Raw genomic sequence first — 17,186 nt, forward strand, 5'->3', positions numbered from 1 at the left:
TACATTTCTTTAGTTGGCATTAATCCTTGTTTTATTTCGGGTGGATTATGGCAAATGTCATTTCAAATTTTTTATGTAACTAATATGAATAGAGAACTTTGTTGAAGCATTATCTTTTGACTAGGATAGTTTAAGGCAGAAACCAATAGGTTAGAAGACTCTGAATTGGGGGACCTGAATTCTAAGAGTGTAGTTATGGAAGAAACAATGGGCACAATGAAGAGATCCAAGGAAGTCAAAATTTAAGAATGTACATCCAAAGGAAGTTATGTCAGGAGATCTACACTCAGAACTTTTGATTGTGATTGAGATAGTACTGCAAATATATAAGATCAGGGATTGAGAGAGAGGTTAAAAATACGGAAGTTCTTTTATCTGCAGATATTGAGTGGAATGAGTGATGTTATAAACTCTGATTTTGAACTTTATCTCAAAACCTGTTTTATGATTGTCTTTTTCCTATCCTATTGTTGAGGCCTTTAGGCACTTAGGAGAAGATATTTTCTTTGGTAAAATGAATTGAGGGAGCTATCTTTTTATCTAAAGATTTCCTGTTCTGTTTTTGGATTTCAGAGCCTTTTCTTGTCACCATACAGGGACGTGCTAGGAAGTACTTCTTTTCTCTTTCTGTATTTTCATATATATATATATATATACAGCCTTTTCAGTATTCATTTTTCTCATCTTTGATCAAATACGTAATCCATCGTGCCTTATGCAGGTCAAATGTACAATTACTTTGTGCTATAGATAATGAAGGATTTGGAGATAGAGATATTTATAGCTTAATAAATGTCAATATTATCTAAGTTCTACATGAAACTTCAATTAAAATTATAGTAGTAAAATTTTGACTTGTCATATACTGGTATATGACCTAAAAGGGGCAATTATGTGCTCAAATAATATTTGTTAAATGAATGAATTGATAGAAGCATGGGAGAGGGATAAACCGCTATAAGAGGACTACTTGAAATAGGACTTTTTGAAAAGGTAGAGACTGGAAGACCTGATCAAAAGCTATAATATCATTAAATATGGACTTTGTCCACTAAATCCCTGAAATAATAAGATGGAAATTCCTGTTAGAATTTAAATTAAAGGGGCAGCTGGGTAGCTCAGTGGACTGAGAGTCAGGCCTAGAGATGGGAGGTCCTGGTTCAAGTCCGGCCTCAGACACTTCCCAGCTGTGTGACCCTGGGCAAGTCACTTGAACCCCATTGCCCACCCTTGCCACTCTTCCACCAAGGAGCCAATACACAGAAGTTAAGGTTTTTAAAAAAAAAAAGAATTTAAATTAAATGTTTAACATAAATAAAAGGAAGTATCGCTTCATAAGAGGGTGTTAAACTTTTGAAACATCAATAACACTTTCATATAATTCTTTTTGTAGTTAAAAAGCATTGAATATGTATTATTTCATCTACTCTTTACAACAGTTTTAGATAAGTCATGTAAATGTTATCCCCATTTAAAATATATATAAAGAGAATCGGAGAAATGAGGCAACTTGCCCAAGATTAGAATTAGTGGTGAAGCCAGGGTTCAGATTCAGGCCTTTTGACTGTAAAACCAGATGCTCTTTATATTGCTTTGTGCTGACTTTTTAGCCTAGAATTGATAGAAGTGGAAAATAAAAATTAATTTAAAACACTTGGATCAGTTTATGATTTGCTGAGCAATTTGTGGCTACTAAGGGAAGTTGGGATATACCTGATCTTTAAAGTTGAAATTGGGGAGGGTAACTATTTTTCTTAAAATATATCCTCTGGGGCTGGTCGGGAAGCTGTTGTCAGTATGCTCTTGGTTGGATTATATTTTAGATTGGATTAGGTTGGATTATACCATAGAATACTGGACTTGGAGTCAGGAAGACCTGAGTTCAAATCCAGATTCAGATACATTAGTTGTGTGACCCTGAGCAAATTACTTAATCTCTGTTTGCCTCATTTTCCTTATATATATTTGGACCATTAGTGAAACTTGAAATATCTACATTTTGACTTGATTTTTTCTTTTTCTGAAATAGGCTCAGCAACAGAAAATTTTTAATGTTATTCTACAGAAGCAAAATAATATAAATATGGGCAGGAACATGTGTATAACTAATGGCAAAATTCTGCAAGAAAGAAATGAAGTAACATCGACATATGTATTTGAGGAAGAAGATGAGAATGAGGAGGAGGTGAATGTATTTTCTTTTTCACGTATCTGCAGTTGAATACCTTTCTGCATGTGGGCTATATGGAGGATATCACTCTTTTGTTTAGGAATCTATAATGGTTTCCACTTGCCTGCTAGATGAAGTTTCATTTCTTTCTTGATTGGAAGGATGTCAGTAATTTGGTTCTACTTCAGATATCTGTCTTATTTCTCACTGTTTCCTATTTACCACCTTTTTGTCAGATCATTCTCCTCATTCAACCTGAACTCCTCCATTCATGTATATAATGCTGATTCTTAAAACCACCTCTTTGTTCATGCCATTCTTCTCTCTTCATCCATCCTTTAAGGGATCAATCAAGTCCAATCTTCTACATAAAGTTGATATTTTTTACTACTTCAACCTACTTAGATCTCTCCTTTGTTTCTTTGTCATCACTACATGATTTGATAGACATATGTATTTTATGTATAAACATACATAGAATTTACACACACATAATTATGCATGTATATATGCCGTATATTATATATACACTAACACATGTATACTATGTTGTATACATACTATATACATCATTATATTGGAATACATGTGTATAATTTTATACCTTGTCATCACCACATAATTTTTTTGTTTTAAAAATAATTTCTTGTGTATTAATTTTATCTTCCTAACTAGATTGTAAATTCCTTGAGGGCAGGTAATCATGTCTTACACCTTTTTTCAGAATTCCTATGGTTCTACTCAGTCATATAGACACTTGTGTTTTTTTTTTTAAACCCTTAACTTCTGTGTATTGACTTATAGGTGGAAGATTGGCAAGGGTAGGCAATGGGGGTCAAGTGACTTGCCCAGGGTCACACAGCTGGGAAGTGTCTGAGGCCGGATTTGAACCTAGGACCTCCCATCTCTAGGCCTGGCTCTCAATCCACTGAGCTACCCAGCTGCCCCCCGACACTTGTATTTTTGATTGATAAAGGGGATAGTAGAAGTCAATCATATTCCTGTCTTCTTTGCCCCTGATGAGGCAATGTGATACCTTGGTCATAAACTGGGATGTGCCTAGGGGCAGAAGAAAAGTAGAGCAGAATGGAAGCAGGGCAGATGAGAGATGATACATTTATATACATGTAGTAGCTATCTTGCAGATTATACTGAATACCCTATGGCATTTAATTTACTCTTAGTTTGCTGTACTATTCATGTTCCCCTAACTATTATGAATTTTTAAATGTTTTATATATGAGGATCTGAATAATTTGCCATTTAACTCCTGATATTTCTTACAATACAGTAGCTCCAGTGTTACTCTGCTCCTAAATGTTCTGCAGCCAGTTGAAAGTCAGCAAGGTACAAGAGAAGTCTTGAGGGTTTCTGAAGTCCTCTTTATATTATTTTATATCTCTTTTTGTGTTGGTAGCAAAGCTAATGTGGGCTTTTTATATCTATCTTCCTTTTCATGTTACTGTTAAAGACCTTGGTCAAGTCCTGGCTAACTTGTCTCCAAACTTACTTACTTAATGTTTATACTCGCTTTCAACATCCCATTCACAGTTTGCTCTATAGATTTTTTCAGTTGAGATTTATATAGCACTTTAGCCCTGTTGGGATAAATACCACAGTTACTATTGTCTTCATTTTATAGATGAAGAAACTGAGACTCACAGATGCCCTGTGACAACTCTGGTTACTCAGCAACTAAGTATCGGTGGTAGAGATTCAAACTCAGATTTCTCTGATTCTTTAAATCTAGCACTCTGTCCTACACTATGCTGTTTCTTACAAATTGTGTACAGAATGACAGTAAGCACACTAATTTTACCATGTTCTTTCAGTACCTCATTATTTAATAATATAATAAATAAATAAGTTATTAATTCTCTTTGGGATTTGAAGGTACTTTATCATCTTTCTTACATTCTGTTTAACAGGACAGTACTTATATCATCATACTTCCATTTTATCTTTTTCTAATTTGTACTATTTCTTTGCATTTTCCCCCAACATTTATTAGGTGGGTAATATAGGGTAATGGAAAGAGCATTGAATTTCCAGACAGTGAGCATGAGTTTGGGTCCTCACTTTGCCACTAGGTGTTTGTTACCAGCTTTATAACCATCAGCAACTCACTTAACCTCACTAAGACTACTATGTTATCTTTTCAGTAAATTGAGTATAATAATATCTGGACCACCAATCTCAGAAGTTTGTTTTTAGAATCAAATGAGCTAAATTGTGAAATCTTATACATATGTAAATTACTATTCAGTACTTGTTATATGCAGTAACTGTATTAAACTGTATTAAATTAAGGGAAACAAAAATACAAGGTTTGAGTCTCCTCAGTAAATTTATAGATGTATTTCCATTTTATTTATATACTGTTTACTATTTAATGTACCCTAGTTTATCTTTGGTGTCTCTCATTTGATTATAAGTTTCTTAAGAGCAAGAATTGTGTCTATGGTCAACTATAAACATTTTGTATCACCATTATCCAAAGTAATAATAAACTTTTTTATAGATGGCACTTGAACTAAACTGAAGTTAAATGCACAAATAAATATGTACATATCTAATTATTTATATAAATATATCTTTGTAATCTATAACAGAGGTACAATGAACATATAAAGATTAAGCTAATGAATTAGACAAAAAGAATAAATAAACATGCATAAATAAAAGAGTATTTCCTATGGGATATTAAATGTTTGATCACCATGTGGATCTCTTAATACCTATTAAAAACTTGATTTATCTTAACTGGATTTTAAAAAACTCATTCTGTTTCATTTCATCAAGTTGATTGGAGAATTCATAAAATTGAGCAGGAATTCTTTTGATCAGCTCCCTTATAATATTTTGTAATATTTTAAAATATTTTTCCTTTTTCAGGTACTAACTGTGCAGGATCTTGTTGATTTTTCACCAGTTTATAGGTGTTTGCACATTTATTCAGTCTTGGTAAGTACTTTTCCGATAAATGTATTTGTCTTTAAAAATTTCTGACCTCTGTTTTATTTTATTAGTAAATTAAGGTAAATTTTAGTCAGTTAATACCTACATTGATTTTATCATAGCCCACCAAGTACCACTTCTAATTTATAACACATAGTTTTATAAGTACAAAGATGGAAAAGAGATTGGAAGGGAACAGAGAACAAATAGTTGTTTCTAATATTTCATTAATGTGTATGTTATTATATTAAATAAAAATGTAAATAGTTTGGAAAACATCTTACCAAGAGTGGAATAGATTAGATATGTTGTAGAAGGGATTCTTGTTTAATTTGGGGTGGGATTAGATGAACTTCAAAGTCTAAACTTAAATAGTCTCAGATTCTCTGTTTTCTTTTTATTTGGAGTTCAGTTGCATGTAATTATTTACTTGTATTTATATAGAATGTTATCATACTTATGATAGGAACTTGAAAAAATAATTTCATAAAACTAGGAAACATTTTTGTTATTTAATCCTGGATTTTCTATATCCATTTTAAATGACCAAAATTGACATCTGCTTCTTAGCATATTTCTATTCTGTTTTCTTCTTTCCTCATTTGGTCTATGTTTAAGAAATATGAACTGATTTGAACATTATTTTTCAAGGATCCATGTATTTTATTAGTGCTGGTATGTTCTCCATTAATGCAGGGCCTCTTCCTTGACTTCATAGGTGGTTTTTCTAAATGGTTATGACTGGAAAATTTTATCATCTTGTGGTCAACCTTTTAATAATGAACTTTCTGAATTTAGGCTGGTTTTTTATATGGTCTGTTGCCAGGCCAATATCTTAAGCCTTTCCAGATTGATTAGAATTACCAGATAGATCTTTTGTTCTGTTGGTCTAGTCTTCCAAAATTTAGGGTCATCTCTATACTTGAAGTATGTCTTTAGTGCAAATCTAGGTGAAAAAATAAAGCATTAGATGTAATCTTAAATAATAAAATTCTAGATTATTATAATATGGATTGGTCAGAGATTATCTGTGTCACTGATCCTATACTTTACCAAGTAAAATTAGTTTACTGCATTATTTTAGTAAAGGAAGTAGGAGTAAAAGGTGCTGAACTTGATTAATTGAATCTGGAAATAAGACCTTATAAATCTGGCTTTAGATAATTTAAGTAAGTCATTCTGTATCATAAGAAAATGCCAGAATTTTTAAAGTCTTTTTTATGCTCAAATAATAATTACTTGAAATTTTATAGTGCTTTCAAAATATTTCCATATTTTATTCATACAGTATCTCCCCTACTACCCACAGTGGCTATTCCAACTTCTTTTCACTTTAAGACTGACACAGCACTCCTTTGCCCCTACCTTCTCAGGTGAGAACTTTTCCTCAACTGTTAGAAAAAAAAAGAGGCCATAATTGAGTGCTTTCTTTTCCCATATTTCTTGAAAAATCCCTATTATCTTCTCTTTCAGTCTAGTTTTTGACCTTGCGTAGACCAATAAACTCTTCTACATTCACCCTTGATTCCATGCCTACTTGACTTTACAACAGATTATGCCTACTATGATCCTTCCCTTCTCCAATCTTCAGTTTCTCCCTATTCTGAATTACAACTTAAAAATTATTTTGATATTAATTATTTATACCAAATTATTATACCTTAGTTTACAAAGGAATACATGAAAGTAATAAAATTATATTTATTTTAAAATGTTCTATAATTTGAGATTCTGACAAATTTGGACTTTTTTTTTTTACTTCTTATTTTCTGAGTAGTGAGGTTTCATTGCAGTGTAACTGAAAATAAACATGTATAAGCATGGTAATAAAAAACCTGGTTGGGAGATGTAAAATATAAATATACTTTTCTCAAGGGCAGGGACTCATCTTGGAAGGGCACAGTGCTTGACACATAATGAGCACTTAAATGCCTTTTGAATTGAATCGAACAATTGAAAGTAGTTCTTTAGTGACATATATTTTCTCCCCTTCTCCTTCAAATATTCTTAGTGTAAAATAGTGTAAAAACTGTTCAGAGAGACATAGCTATCTTTATATTGTTCCTAGAGCCCTAGCAACGAGAGGCATAATTTCCCTCAACAAGATACTAGAATATTCTCCCTTGATATTCCCCTGGAAAATTTTTTAAAAAGATATTTAGAATTTCAAAGCATACTGATAGCTGTTTAAATACAATAATGTCAAAATGATATTTTGTGTATATATACACAGCAACTATTAAACACCTGCTATGTGCCAAATACTGTGCTAAGCATAAGATCTAACTTGTCTACCAGGAAATGCTATACTCAAAAACCCCATTTCCCATGTGGTGGCAGAAAGAGGAAAGAAGCTACAAGTCCCTGCTGTCCAGCAGAAGGTGCTCACATATATATACATAAGACCTCTCAGTACTGCAGTTTGTGGTGTATTAGATGTAACCAGATCCTAGGCAGCTGAGGTAGTAGACTGGATTCAATATTGATTTAAATGTATGAAAAGAAAATAAATCACTGTAAATTAGGAAAATTATGGAAATCTGTATATGGCTACACTTTAACCCTGTGTCTGGGAGATTTTCTTCAATTTGTGTTGCATAAGCAAACTATGCTATGACCAACTAAAATCATCAAGCTGTTTTGAGGTACTTCTACTAGTTATCTCCCCAAAACCTCCTTTCAGTTCATAGGTTAGGGTAACTGTTTAAGAAAGGGGATTGTGGGGTTTTCATCCTATTGGGTTACCTCTGCAAGCAGTGAAGAGAAATGGGAGATGTGCTTGGGATAGAAAATCAGTATCCTAGCCTGAATTCAGCAGTCCACTCTCTCTGTATTGCTTTCTGTTTCCTGGTTCTAGGAGGCACCTAGATCAAGGCACTGCCATTCCTTGGTCTTTTCCCAGTCTCTTCCTCTGAAGCTTTCTAGGATCTCTTAACAGTTTGGTCTTTGCTTTTCTTCTAAATTAGACCATTTGCTCCCCAGCTTTCTATTCCTCCTTTTAGTCTTTTTGAAAGAAATAAATAGACTGGAAGTCTCAGGTGAAGAGGAAGAGGAAAGAGGAGACCTTAAGATCTGTAATTCCATATACAGATCCTTCTACTCCGACGTGTCTCACTAATCTGTTTTCTTTTGTCAGGGGAAATACTTAAAGGGCCTGTGCCAGGTTGAATCTTAATTGTATCCACATAGCACTTTAACCAACACTGCACTGAGTGAACTATTTGGGCTATTAAACTTCTTGCTAAGTAGTTCAGATAGGACTAGGATTTTTAGGTTTTCCATTCAGTTTTCTTTTAGGTAGTAGCAAGAGCATACAAATAAACCACTTGGTCCCTTGCTTCAATATGGTTTCAGTTCAATTGAACAAATATTTATTAAGCATCCACTGTGTGAGGTTCTGAATTCATAGAGGACTTGAGTTCACATCCTTATCCTATCATTTATAACCTGTGTCACCCTGGGGAAATCTTTTACCCTCTCTAGGCCTCAGTTTCCTCATCTGTAAAAATGAGATTAGAGTAGATGACTTCAAAGACCTCTTCATCTCTAAATCCTATAATGTTGTGAAAATTACTTTGCTAAGTGATGTGGATACAAAAACAGAAATGAAAGATTTCCTACCCATCAAAGAATTTATATTCTACTTGGAATGTGCTGTGAACATAGGTCTTTATACTATATGTATATATATGGACTGAAGGGGGCAAAATAGAGAACAAAGTTCATGAAACTTTCAGAAAGGTGAAAACAGATTAGTCAAGTCTTCATGGAGTAGATGTAGCCTCTGAGGTAGGCCTTGAAATGAAGCTGGGCACTTAAAACATTCCATTGCCAAGAGTTCACATCACACCAGGAAAAACTAGCAAAATAATGTTGACTGTTTTAAGTTTATACCAACGTTATTTATGAAAGACATTAGAGGCAGAGAAAACTTTTTTTGTATGAAAATAACATTATCTTATATATAATACAAATGGATAAATCCTAGGAGGATTTATTAAAGTGTTAAAATTCTCTTGGTGAACTTGAAAGCATTTATCATACTTTAAGAGTTTGCTGTGTATGGGAGGCAGGAGTTTTATGTAAAGAAATAATAATGTCTTTTTAAAGTTGAGCGTGAGAATGGAATATTAGAGAAAGAAGGGAAAAATAAATGAATATTGTATATTTGCTTGAGATTAGAGTTGTATCTTTTTTATCTCATTTCATCTTTCAACTTTTTACCTCATCTGAACTTACTCCTTGTTATCTATCATAGCAAGGAGGGATAGATAACAAAAGTTGAGCCCCAGAACAGTTTGTTAAGGGAATATTATTACATTGTTGTTGATTAGAATTATTTCTCTCTAGCTTTTTGTTAAGACAATGAAATAAGATCACCCTCTAGTGGTAAATATTGAAAAATAACAGCTAAAACAATAAAATTTGATTATAGAAGATAGTGGTCATTCACATTTTACATAATGTGAGCCAAATGCTTTAATTGGGAATAAAGTATTTTATAACCTTTGTTGTGAGAAAAATAAAAAACATTTTGGAATGTTTCTACTTACCCTGTTATTATTTTAATACTGTTATCATTCTCTTTTGTATTTGTTGTGTGAAAGATGTATGATTCATAAATATTTTGTCAGCATAGTATATTTCTCTTTGGAATGAAGGATAAACTTGAACTGTCTTATTTGAAATAAAGAGTAGTACATTTATATTATCATGTATCAGCATATTTTGATAACAATGTATCCATGATCCTTGATTTTAACATTTTACACTTACATGTTCAGTGTAGGGAAAGCTCTTTTTAGCATCTAATAACATACTTTTAAATAAATAAGTACAGTTGAAAAAATGACTTCAGAAGTTAACACAAATACACGTTATTGTTATTTTACTGTTCAACTTATTCTAGCTCAAATATTTACCATTTGGCTCTTTTTTTCTTTTTTTTTTTTTCTTTTCTAAAAAACTCTTACCTTCTGTCTTAGAATCGATACTAAGTTTTAGTTCCAAGACAGAAGTGCCATAAGTGCTAGACATTTGGGGTAGTGACTTGCCCAGGGTCACATAGATAAGAAGTCTGAGGTCAAATTTGAACCCAGGACCTCCCATCTCCAAGCCTGGCTTTCTAGACACTGAGTCACCTTGCTGCTGCAGTGGCCCTTCTTTTTCCCCCATCTAGCCAAGTCAACTGACCAACGCATGGAAGATGTAAGTTACAGTCTCAGATCATATTAAGGACTAAGATTCCTGTTAATAAAACCTGCTTAGTGTAGTTTTTGACCCTGGACAAGTCACATAACATTTCAATTTCCCAGGCAACTCTTTTAGACTTTAGTTGTTGAGCAAGTCTTGATTTCTCCTGAAGAAACTCATCCTGAGTTCCCTGTACCAATGAAATTACAATTGTGGTTCCTTTCTCCTTTTCCCAAACATTTTCTCTATTTATTCTGTTTGCATTTTAGCCCTCTATCCTACTTTACTTGGCGTTCTCAACAGTTCTTATGGATTAATTATCGTCTCTTCACTGATGATTCTCAAATTTACCCATCCTGTTCCAGACTCTCTGCTGACTCTAACTTCACATCGTTAGCTGCCTTTCAGACATCTCAGTCTAGGTGTCCTATTGCCATATTAAACTCAACGTGTCTGAAAGAGAACTCATTATCTTTTCCCCCTAAACTTACTTTCCATACTACTATCGAGGGCAACACCATCTTCCCAGTCCCTCAGGCTCCCAACCTAAGAGTTGTCCTAGATTCCTCACTGTCTTTCTCACCCCTAATATCCAATCTGCTGCCAAGCCTGTTGATTTCACCTCTGCAATTTCTCTCAAATGCCTTCCTCTTTTCTTCTCTGAAACTGTCACCATTCTAGAGAGAGCCTCATCACCTCATACTTGGGTTATCACAATAGCTTAGGGATCTGCCTGCCTCAAGTCTCTTCTCATTCCAATCTATCCTCTTTTCAGCCACCAAAGTGATTTTTCTGAAGATCAGATCTCACCACCTCACCTTTCCCACTCAGGAAACACTGTTGGCTTTCCATTGCTGCTAGGTTCAAATATAAAAGACTGTTTGGCTGTTCATAGCCTTGCCTCCTCCTACCTTTCCAGACTTCTTACATTTTATTCCTTGACACAAATTCTTCAATCCAATGACACTGGCCTCCCGGCAATTCAAGGAACAAAATATTCCATGTCGCAGCTCTGAGCATTTTATCCAACTGTCCCCCACGTCTGGAATGCCCTTTCTTTTAATCTTTACCTTCTAGCTTACTTGGATCTCTTTAAATCTCAGCTAAAATCCTGTCTTCTACAGGGAGCTTTTCCCAACCTCCCTTTAACTCTAGTGCTTTCCTTCCCTTAATTATTTCCTTTTAATCTTGTGTATTGCTTTTTGTGCTTATTTGTTTGCTTATTGTGTCCATTACTGGATTGTGAGTTCTTTGAGGGTAGGAACTGTGTTTTGACTCTTTTTGTATCCCCAGTGCTTAGCACAATGTCTGGCATATAGTAGGTACTTAATAAATGTTTATTAACTGACATATTTCTTTTGCTTGTTCTTTACTTTTGTCTCTCTGTCTCTCTGTCTCCGTCTCTCTGTCTCTGTCTCTCTGTCTCTCTTTGTCTCTCTATTATATATATCAGTGATTCCCAAAGTGGGTGCTACCACCCCTTGTTGGGTGCTGCAGCAATCCAGGGGAGAGGTGATGGCCACAGGTGCATTTATCTTTCCTATTAATTGCTATTAAAATTAAAAAAATTAATTTCCCGGGGGCTAAGTAATATTTTTTGTGGAAACGGGGTGGTAGGCCAAAAAAGTTTGGGAACCACTGATATATATTCTTCCATAACCCCCACTTTTCCTATAAGACTTGGACCTTCCTACTCCAATATTTATAAAGAAATTCAGAAGACAAGAAAAGCTCAAAATGGTGTGGTATAGTGAAAAGAATATTAAGCTTGAAATCTGATGAGTAGGATTTGAAATTTGGGTTTTGTTTACTATTTGTATGGCCTTGAATAAGTCACTTAAAAATTTCTGGGTCTTAATTCTTCCATCTTTGACCTAAATTATGTATTAAGATCAGCATTTACATGTTATAAAGATGGGAGAAAATATAATAGTGTAGCAAAGGAAAAGAGTTTTTAGTACACTTCAAGTCTTCATTGTTACTGTCTAATATGACTAGGAGATTAACCTGAATTCTGTCCAGAGATAGCTTATCTGTAATTTTACATTATTTTGAGATTAAAGCCTCAATCTGAGAACAAGGCTTGTTTAGACTTAATTTAATTGGTCATATGGTTAATAGAGTTGTAGATCATAGTTAGAATAATTGTATCTTGAACATAATGTACACAAACAAATAACACCAGTCTTTCTATCACTTAATTTGTGTTAGGCAATTTGGAATTGTGTCAATCTATATGGGGTTTATTAGGTGTTTTTTGTTTTTTACTTTTTCAGGAAGCAGTGACATCTTTTGATCTTTCTTTCAGTGAATTATATAGAAAAATATATGTGATTGTATAAAATAAAAGCAAGATATGAAAAGAAACTAATTTACTAAAATAATAGCATTGAATATGGAGAGGTTAGATTTTCAAATATGATTGCTTATAGTAGTTATTTCCTGTGTATCAGAGCGTAAACCAAAATGAGACTTTGATTAGAGATTACTGTTTCAGAACCTCCTAGGTGCCAAGTACTTTGTCTCTAGTAAGAATATTGTCATTGTTATTGTTATCTTAGTCATAGTCATCATCATCATTGTCAATGCTACGGGAAGTAGAGAAAATGCTGTACTTAGAACAGGTGTGAAATTCATTGCTTGTATCACTTGAGCATGACCCAAACCAGATTAAAAGGTAATTAGAAAATGTTTGACAAAATAAATAAAAATAGAACAACAATGTTAATTTGTGGTTTTCTAAGTCAAAAGATCCTTTTGGGGGGGGAATAAGAATAAGTTCAATAAGTAGCCTGTGTGTGATCTTGGGCAAGTTCCTAAAACTTATATGCTAAGGCAAAGCTACACTGGTGGAAGACATTCCCATACTAAGAACAGTTCCTTTATATTTGCATGTAGTAATAATAAATTGAGAGGCAGCTTGTCTAGAGGACAGAGCTGACCTCAAAGTCTGGAATACCTGGTTGCAATTCTCTCCTTTTATATATGCTGCTATGTGATCCTGGGGCCTCATGCAACCCTCTAGATCAGGGGTTGGCAATGTATGGCTCTCAGCCATATCTGGCTCTTTTGAGGGCCAAATATGGCTCTTTCTGCAGGAGCCATAAAGTCAACCACGGCACAATAACTAACAGTTTATGCCTGACATCGTGTGTGATACATCACGTGATCCTTTTGGTACAGTGACTATCTTCTAAGATAGAAGCTCCCTCATTGATATTGCTGCACGAGACGAATCCTAGTCTTTAGTTCGGCTTGGTAGGTGTGCTGTGTGTTCCTCCTTCTGCCCTCCTTTTACTCTTTCCACACCTGTTACTGACATCTTGGGGTTCTGTATAGTGATTGATCACTTTTGTCCACATTCTCTACCCCTCTGCCTCTGATTTACATGGCTTTATCTCAGTGTATTCATGGGGTCTGCACTCCCTATTTGTGGGATTGTTATTGTTTTTAACTTTTCTACCTGCTTTTAAAGGGGAACTATAGTCAGATTACATCTTTACATATGCTTCATTTGTGAGAAGCATTTCTCCCCAGTAGTTGTTTCATTTGATACAGAATCATTGAGTAGGCATCACTGATAAACACCTGTACCAGGAAATGTGCGTGATGTGTCCTGGCCAGTTTTCCATGAAAAGGTACCCTCCTCCCCGACTACTTACTAATGCCTGCACACAAGTCATATATAATAAGGGAATAAAGCAAGTGGATGGGGTTTGTGGATCCCTAAGTCAGTAGGTGGGAAAGGAGGGTACAATGATGGAAGGTAGTAAATTGAGGTGGTAAGAGATGTAAGGGAACGACTGAGTTTAGGAAAATATAGAACGTTGAAGTATAATGAGCAGCAAGGGGAGCCGATGAGGTAGTTGGGCAGGCAGCTATAACAGGGAGACACGAACTAGGTACACAGGCTTGAGACAGAGGACACTGAAGGGAAACAGGCTGAACCCTTCAGGTAGGAAGGGCACTTCTACAGACAAAAGGTTAGGGTCAGTCAGAAATGGTCTGAAACTAACTAGAGGGCTTTCTAGTCAGTTTCTCAGGTTCACAAAGGAAGAGTCCCAAGGCTCTTCCCTGTCTGTGAAATAGAAGGGCTTCTCAGAGGAAGTATAGAGATCACCACTTCCTCCAAGATGGATGCCTCCAACTCCCCTCAGAACCCAAAGAGAAACTATTCCTTTCTCTCCTTAACCTTCTAACCCTCTTTTATCATTCAACCAATGATTTAGCAAAAGGTTTGATTAACTAACAACAGGGTTTATTAAGTTTCAGGGTTGATTATAAAGGACAGAGGGATACAAGGTTTCTCTAACAACTACCTAGGGAGAAGCTCCAGGTGGGGAAGGGACACAGGATTGGGAAACTGAGAAAGGGTCTGCCCTCACTCAGTCCCGGGAGGTTTTGTTGCCTTTAAGGTTAAGGAAGTTATATACAACGAATCAGGAGATAATTTGTATCAAGGGTAAGCCCTACTTGACTATGGGGAAAACCTAAGTCTTCAAAGTTTGATTGCTACCACCCAAATCCACCCTTCTCCCAAAACCCACAGGAAATTAGGAAAGGAAATGGGGATTGAGATAGGGAAAGTCAGGGAGATCCAGAGGAATTAGCTAAGCTACAAAATCTCAAGAGAAAAGGCACAGAATCAAGGCCAGGTTTCAGCCCAAAGACCAAACTCAGTTGACCCTTTTGCTCTGACTGAGCCTTCCGGATCAACTGCTGCTAGTCAGGGTTCTAAACCCTCTCAACTGCCAGAAATTCTGTAGTTAGCCTTTTGCAGGGTTGATTGCACCTCTGCACTACACATGTTATTTTCTGTAATCTCTTGATCTCCTACTTAATTTATGTGGCCAAATGGCTTAACCAGCAGGCCAGCAGCTTTTTCTTCTCTTGTTGCCTGACTTGAGAGAGGGAGGGGAAAAAGTATTCTTCCTTGAATTTTTCTCTATTTCAGCAATTTTCTTAGTGTAAAGGAGTTTTATATGTATGTGTGCAGTTATATCAATACTATAGTGCCCCATTAAGTCTTATTTTTTTGATTAATAATCAAAATAATTTTGATTAATAATCAGCAAAACCATGTAGCACCAGAAGTCACATTAATGTACTTTATTCATCATTGGTTAGCACATAATAACGTTATTAAAAATAGTTCAGAGACTTATTGTACTTTAAAAGTGTTGTTCTTACATAAAATGCACATATTTACTTGTATTCAGTGTTAAACATATTGTATGGCTCTCACGAAATTACATTTTAAAAAATGTGGCGTTTATGGCTCTCACGGCCAGAAAGGTTGCACACCCCTGCTCTAGATGGTATTTCTTGACTACAAGCTCCAAAAACCCATGAAATCACAGATCTAATAAAGTAGTTAGAAAATGGCATTGAGTTAAACTGGTATGTTAATCATTCAGTTCCTCTCATTGACTCCTATTTGAGTCATAAGTCTATTAAGATTAAGGCAAATGAACAAGTTTCGTATCTCATTGATGAAGTTTATTCTAGGCTATTTATTAATTTATTTGTCATAGATCTAAATAAGAAAATTCTCTTTGTATTAATGTGTTTTGTACTATATGTTCACATTGTAATTATGGATATATGCCTTAATTTTCAAATGTCTTTATCTTTCAGTTGTTTCTGACACTTCATGACCCCATTTGGGTTTTTTTTGGCAGACACTGGAATGGTTTGCCATTTCTTTCTCTAGCTCATTTTACATATGAGGAAACCAAGGCAAAAAGGATTAAGTAATTTGCCCAGTGTCTGAGGTCAAATTTGAACTCAGATCTTCCTGAATCCCAGGCCTGTTTATCTACTATACCACTTAGCTGCCCTTATTTTCAGCTATGCATATGCTATAAAGTTTCTCTCCCATAAAGAAGTGTCTATTTTGATGATAGATTTGCGCTCATTTTTTATTGTTTTTATTTTAGGGCGATGAAGAGACATTTGAAAATTACTATAGAAAACAACGAAAGAAACAAGCAAGATTAGTATTGCAGCCCCAACCTAATATGGTAAATATATGAGGATTGTATATTTAATTATATGATCTTGAATCTAAGTTTGCTTTTATATCATTGGCATTTTATACTTTATTTTTTGCTTTTAAAGCATGAAACAGTTGATGGTTATAGAAGATATTTCAGTCAAATTGTAGGGTAAGTAATATGGAAATATTAAATTTTATCATTTAGTTATTTTTTGTATTAAATATTAAAAATTACTTACTCCATTTTTTAAAATTAAAAAAGTGTTTCGTTGACAACTACTTTTTATTTAGGTTCTTTGTGGTGGAGGATCACATTTTGCATGTGACCCAAGGATTAGTAACCAGGGCATATACTGATGAACTTTGGAACATGGCACTTTCAAAGATAATTGCTGTTCTTAGAGCTCATTCAGTAAGTGAGAAGACTTTATTGTTGTTTACTTATTTACTTATTTACTTAAGGAATTTGTAGTTGTACAAAATGGATAATATTAAAGAGAAAATTTGTATCTCCATCATAGTGCATCTTAAAAAATTGAAAATTGCTTTTATATAGGAGGAAAGGCATGCTAGGCTTTTGTTTTTCACTGAATATCTGGCTGTGATTTTAGCATAATCCTCTCTCTGTTGATTTGCAACTGACTAGCTATTCTATACATGCACTTAGTTTAGCCCCTTAGAATATGCAGAGTTAATCTGTTGTTATTATTGCAATCTGGTCTCATTAGTCTCAACTGACCTCTTCATTAAATGAAAATGAATAGTTCTGTTCTAAGAGCATCTTGAGGAAAAAGTTCCTAATTATCATTCCAAAATCAACTAGGCTACTAAAGCCCATTAGAGCTTCTTTCATATTTGTAGAAATAA

The 17,186-nt window shown here is 34.6% G+C and overlaps 1 protein-coding gene across 3 annotated transcripts in view; it reads left to right on the plus strand.

Annotated features, from left to right (window-relative positions):
- EXOC6 (exocyst complex component 6) overlaps positions 1 to 17,186 on the plus strand; it is a 186,275-nt gene that overhangs the window by 57,433 nt on the left and 111,656 nt on the right. For 2 of the 3 annotated variants that reach the window (XM_044665685.1, XM_044665686.1), the window contains exons 7-11: positions 2,030 to 2,185; positions 5,066 to 5,134; positions 16,261 to 16,344; positions 16,442 to 16,488; positions 16,611 to 16,731. In XM_044665685.1, coding sequence (XP_044521620.1) covers positions 2,030 to 2,185; positions 5,066 to 5,134; positions 16,261 to 16,344; positions 16,442 to 16,488; positions 16,611 to 16,731 — 477 coding nt within the window. The remainder of the gene's footprint in view (positions 1 to 2,029; positions 2,186 to 5,065; positions 5,135 to 16,260; positions 16,345 to 16,441; positions 16,489 to 16,610; positions 16,732 to 17,186) is intronic. The other variant, XM_044665687.1, reaches the window with a different exon arrangement.

This window comes from Gracilinanus agilis, chromosome 2 (genome assembly GCF_016433145.1).
Source record: "Gracilinanus agilis isolate LMUSP501 chromosome 2, AgileGrace, whole genome shotgun sequence".
Classification (NCBI taxonomy): domain Eukaryota; kingdom Metazoa; phylum Chordata; class Mammalia; order Didelphimorphia; family Didelphidae; genus Gracilinanus; species Gracilinanus agilis.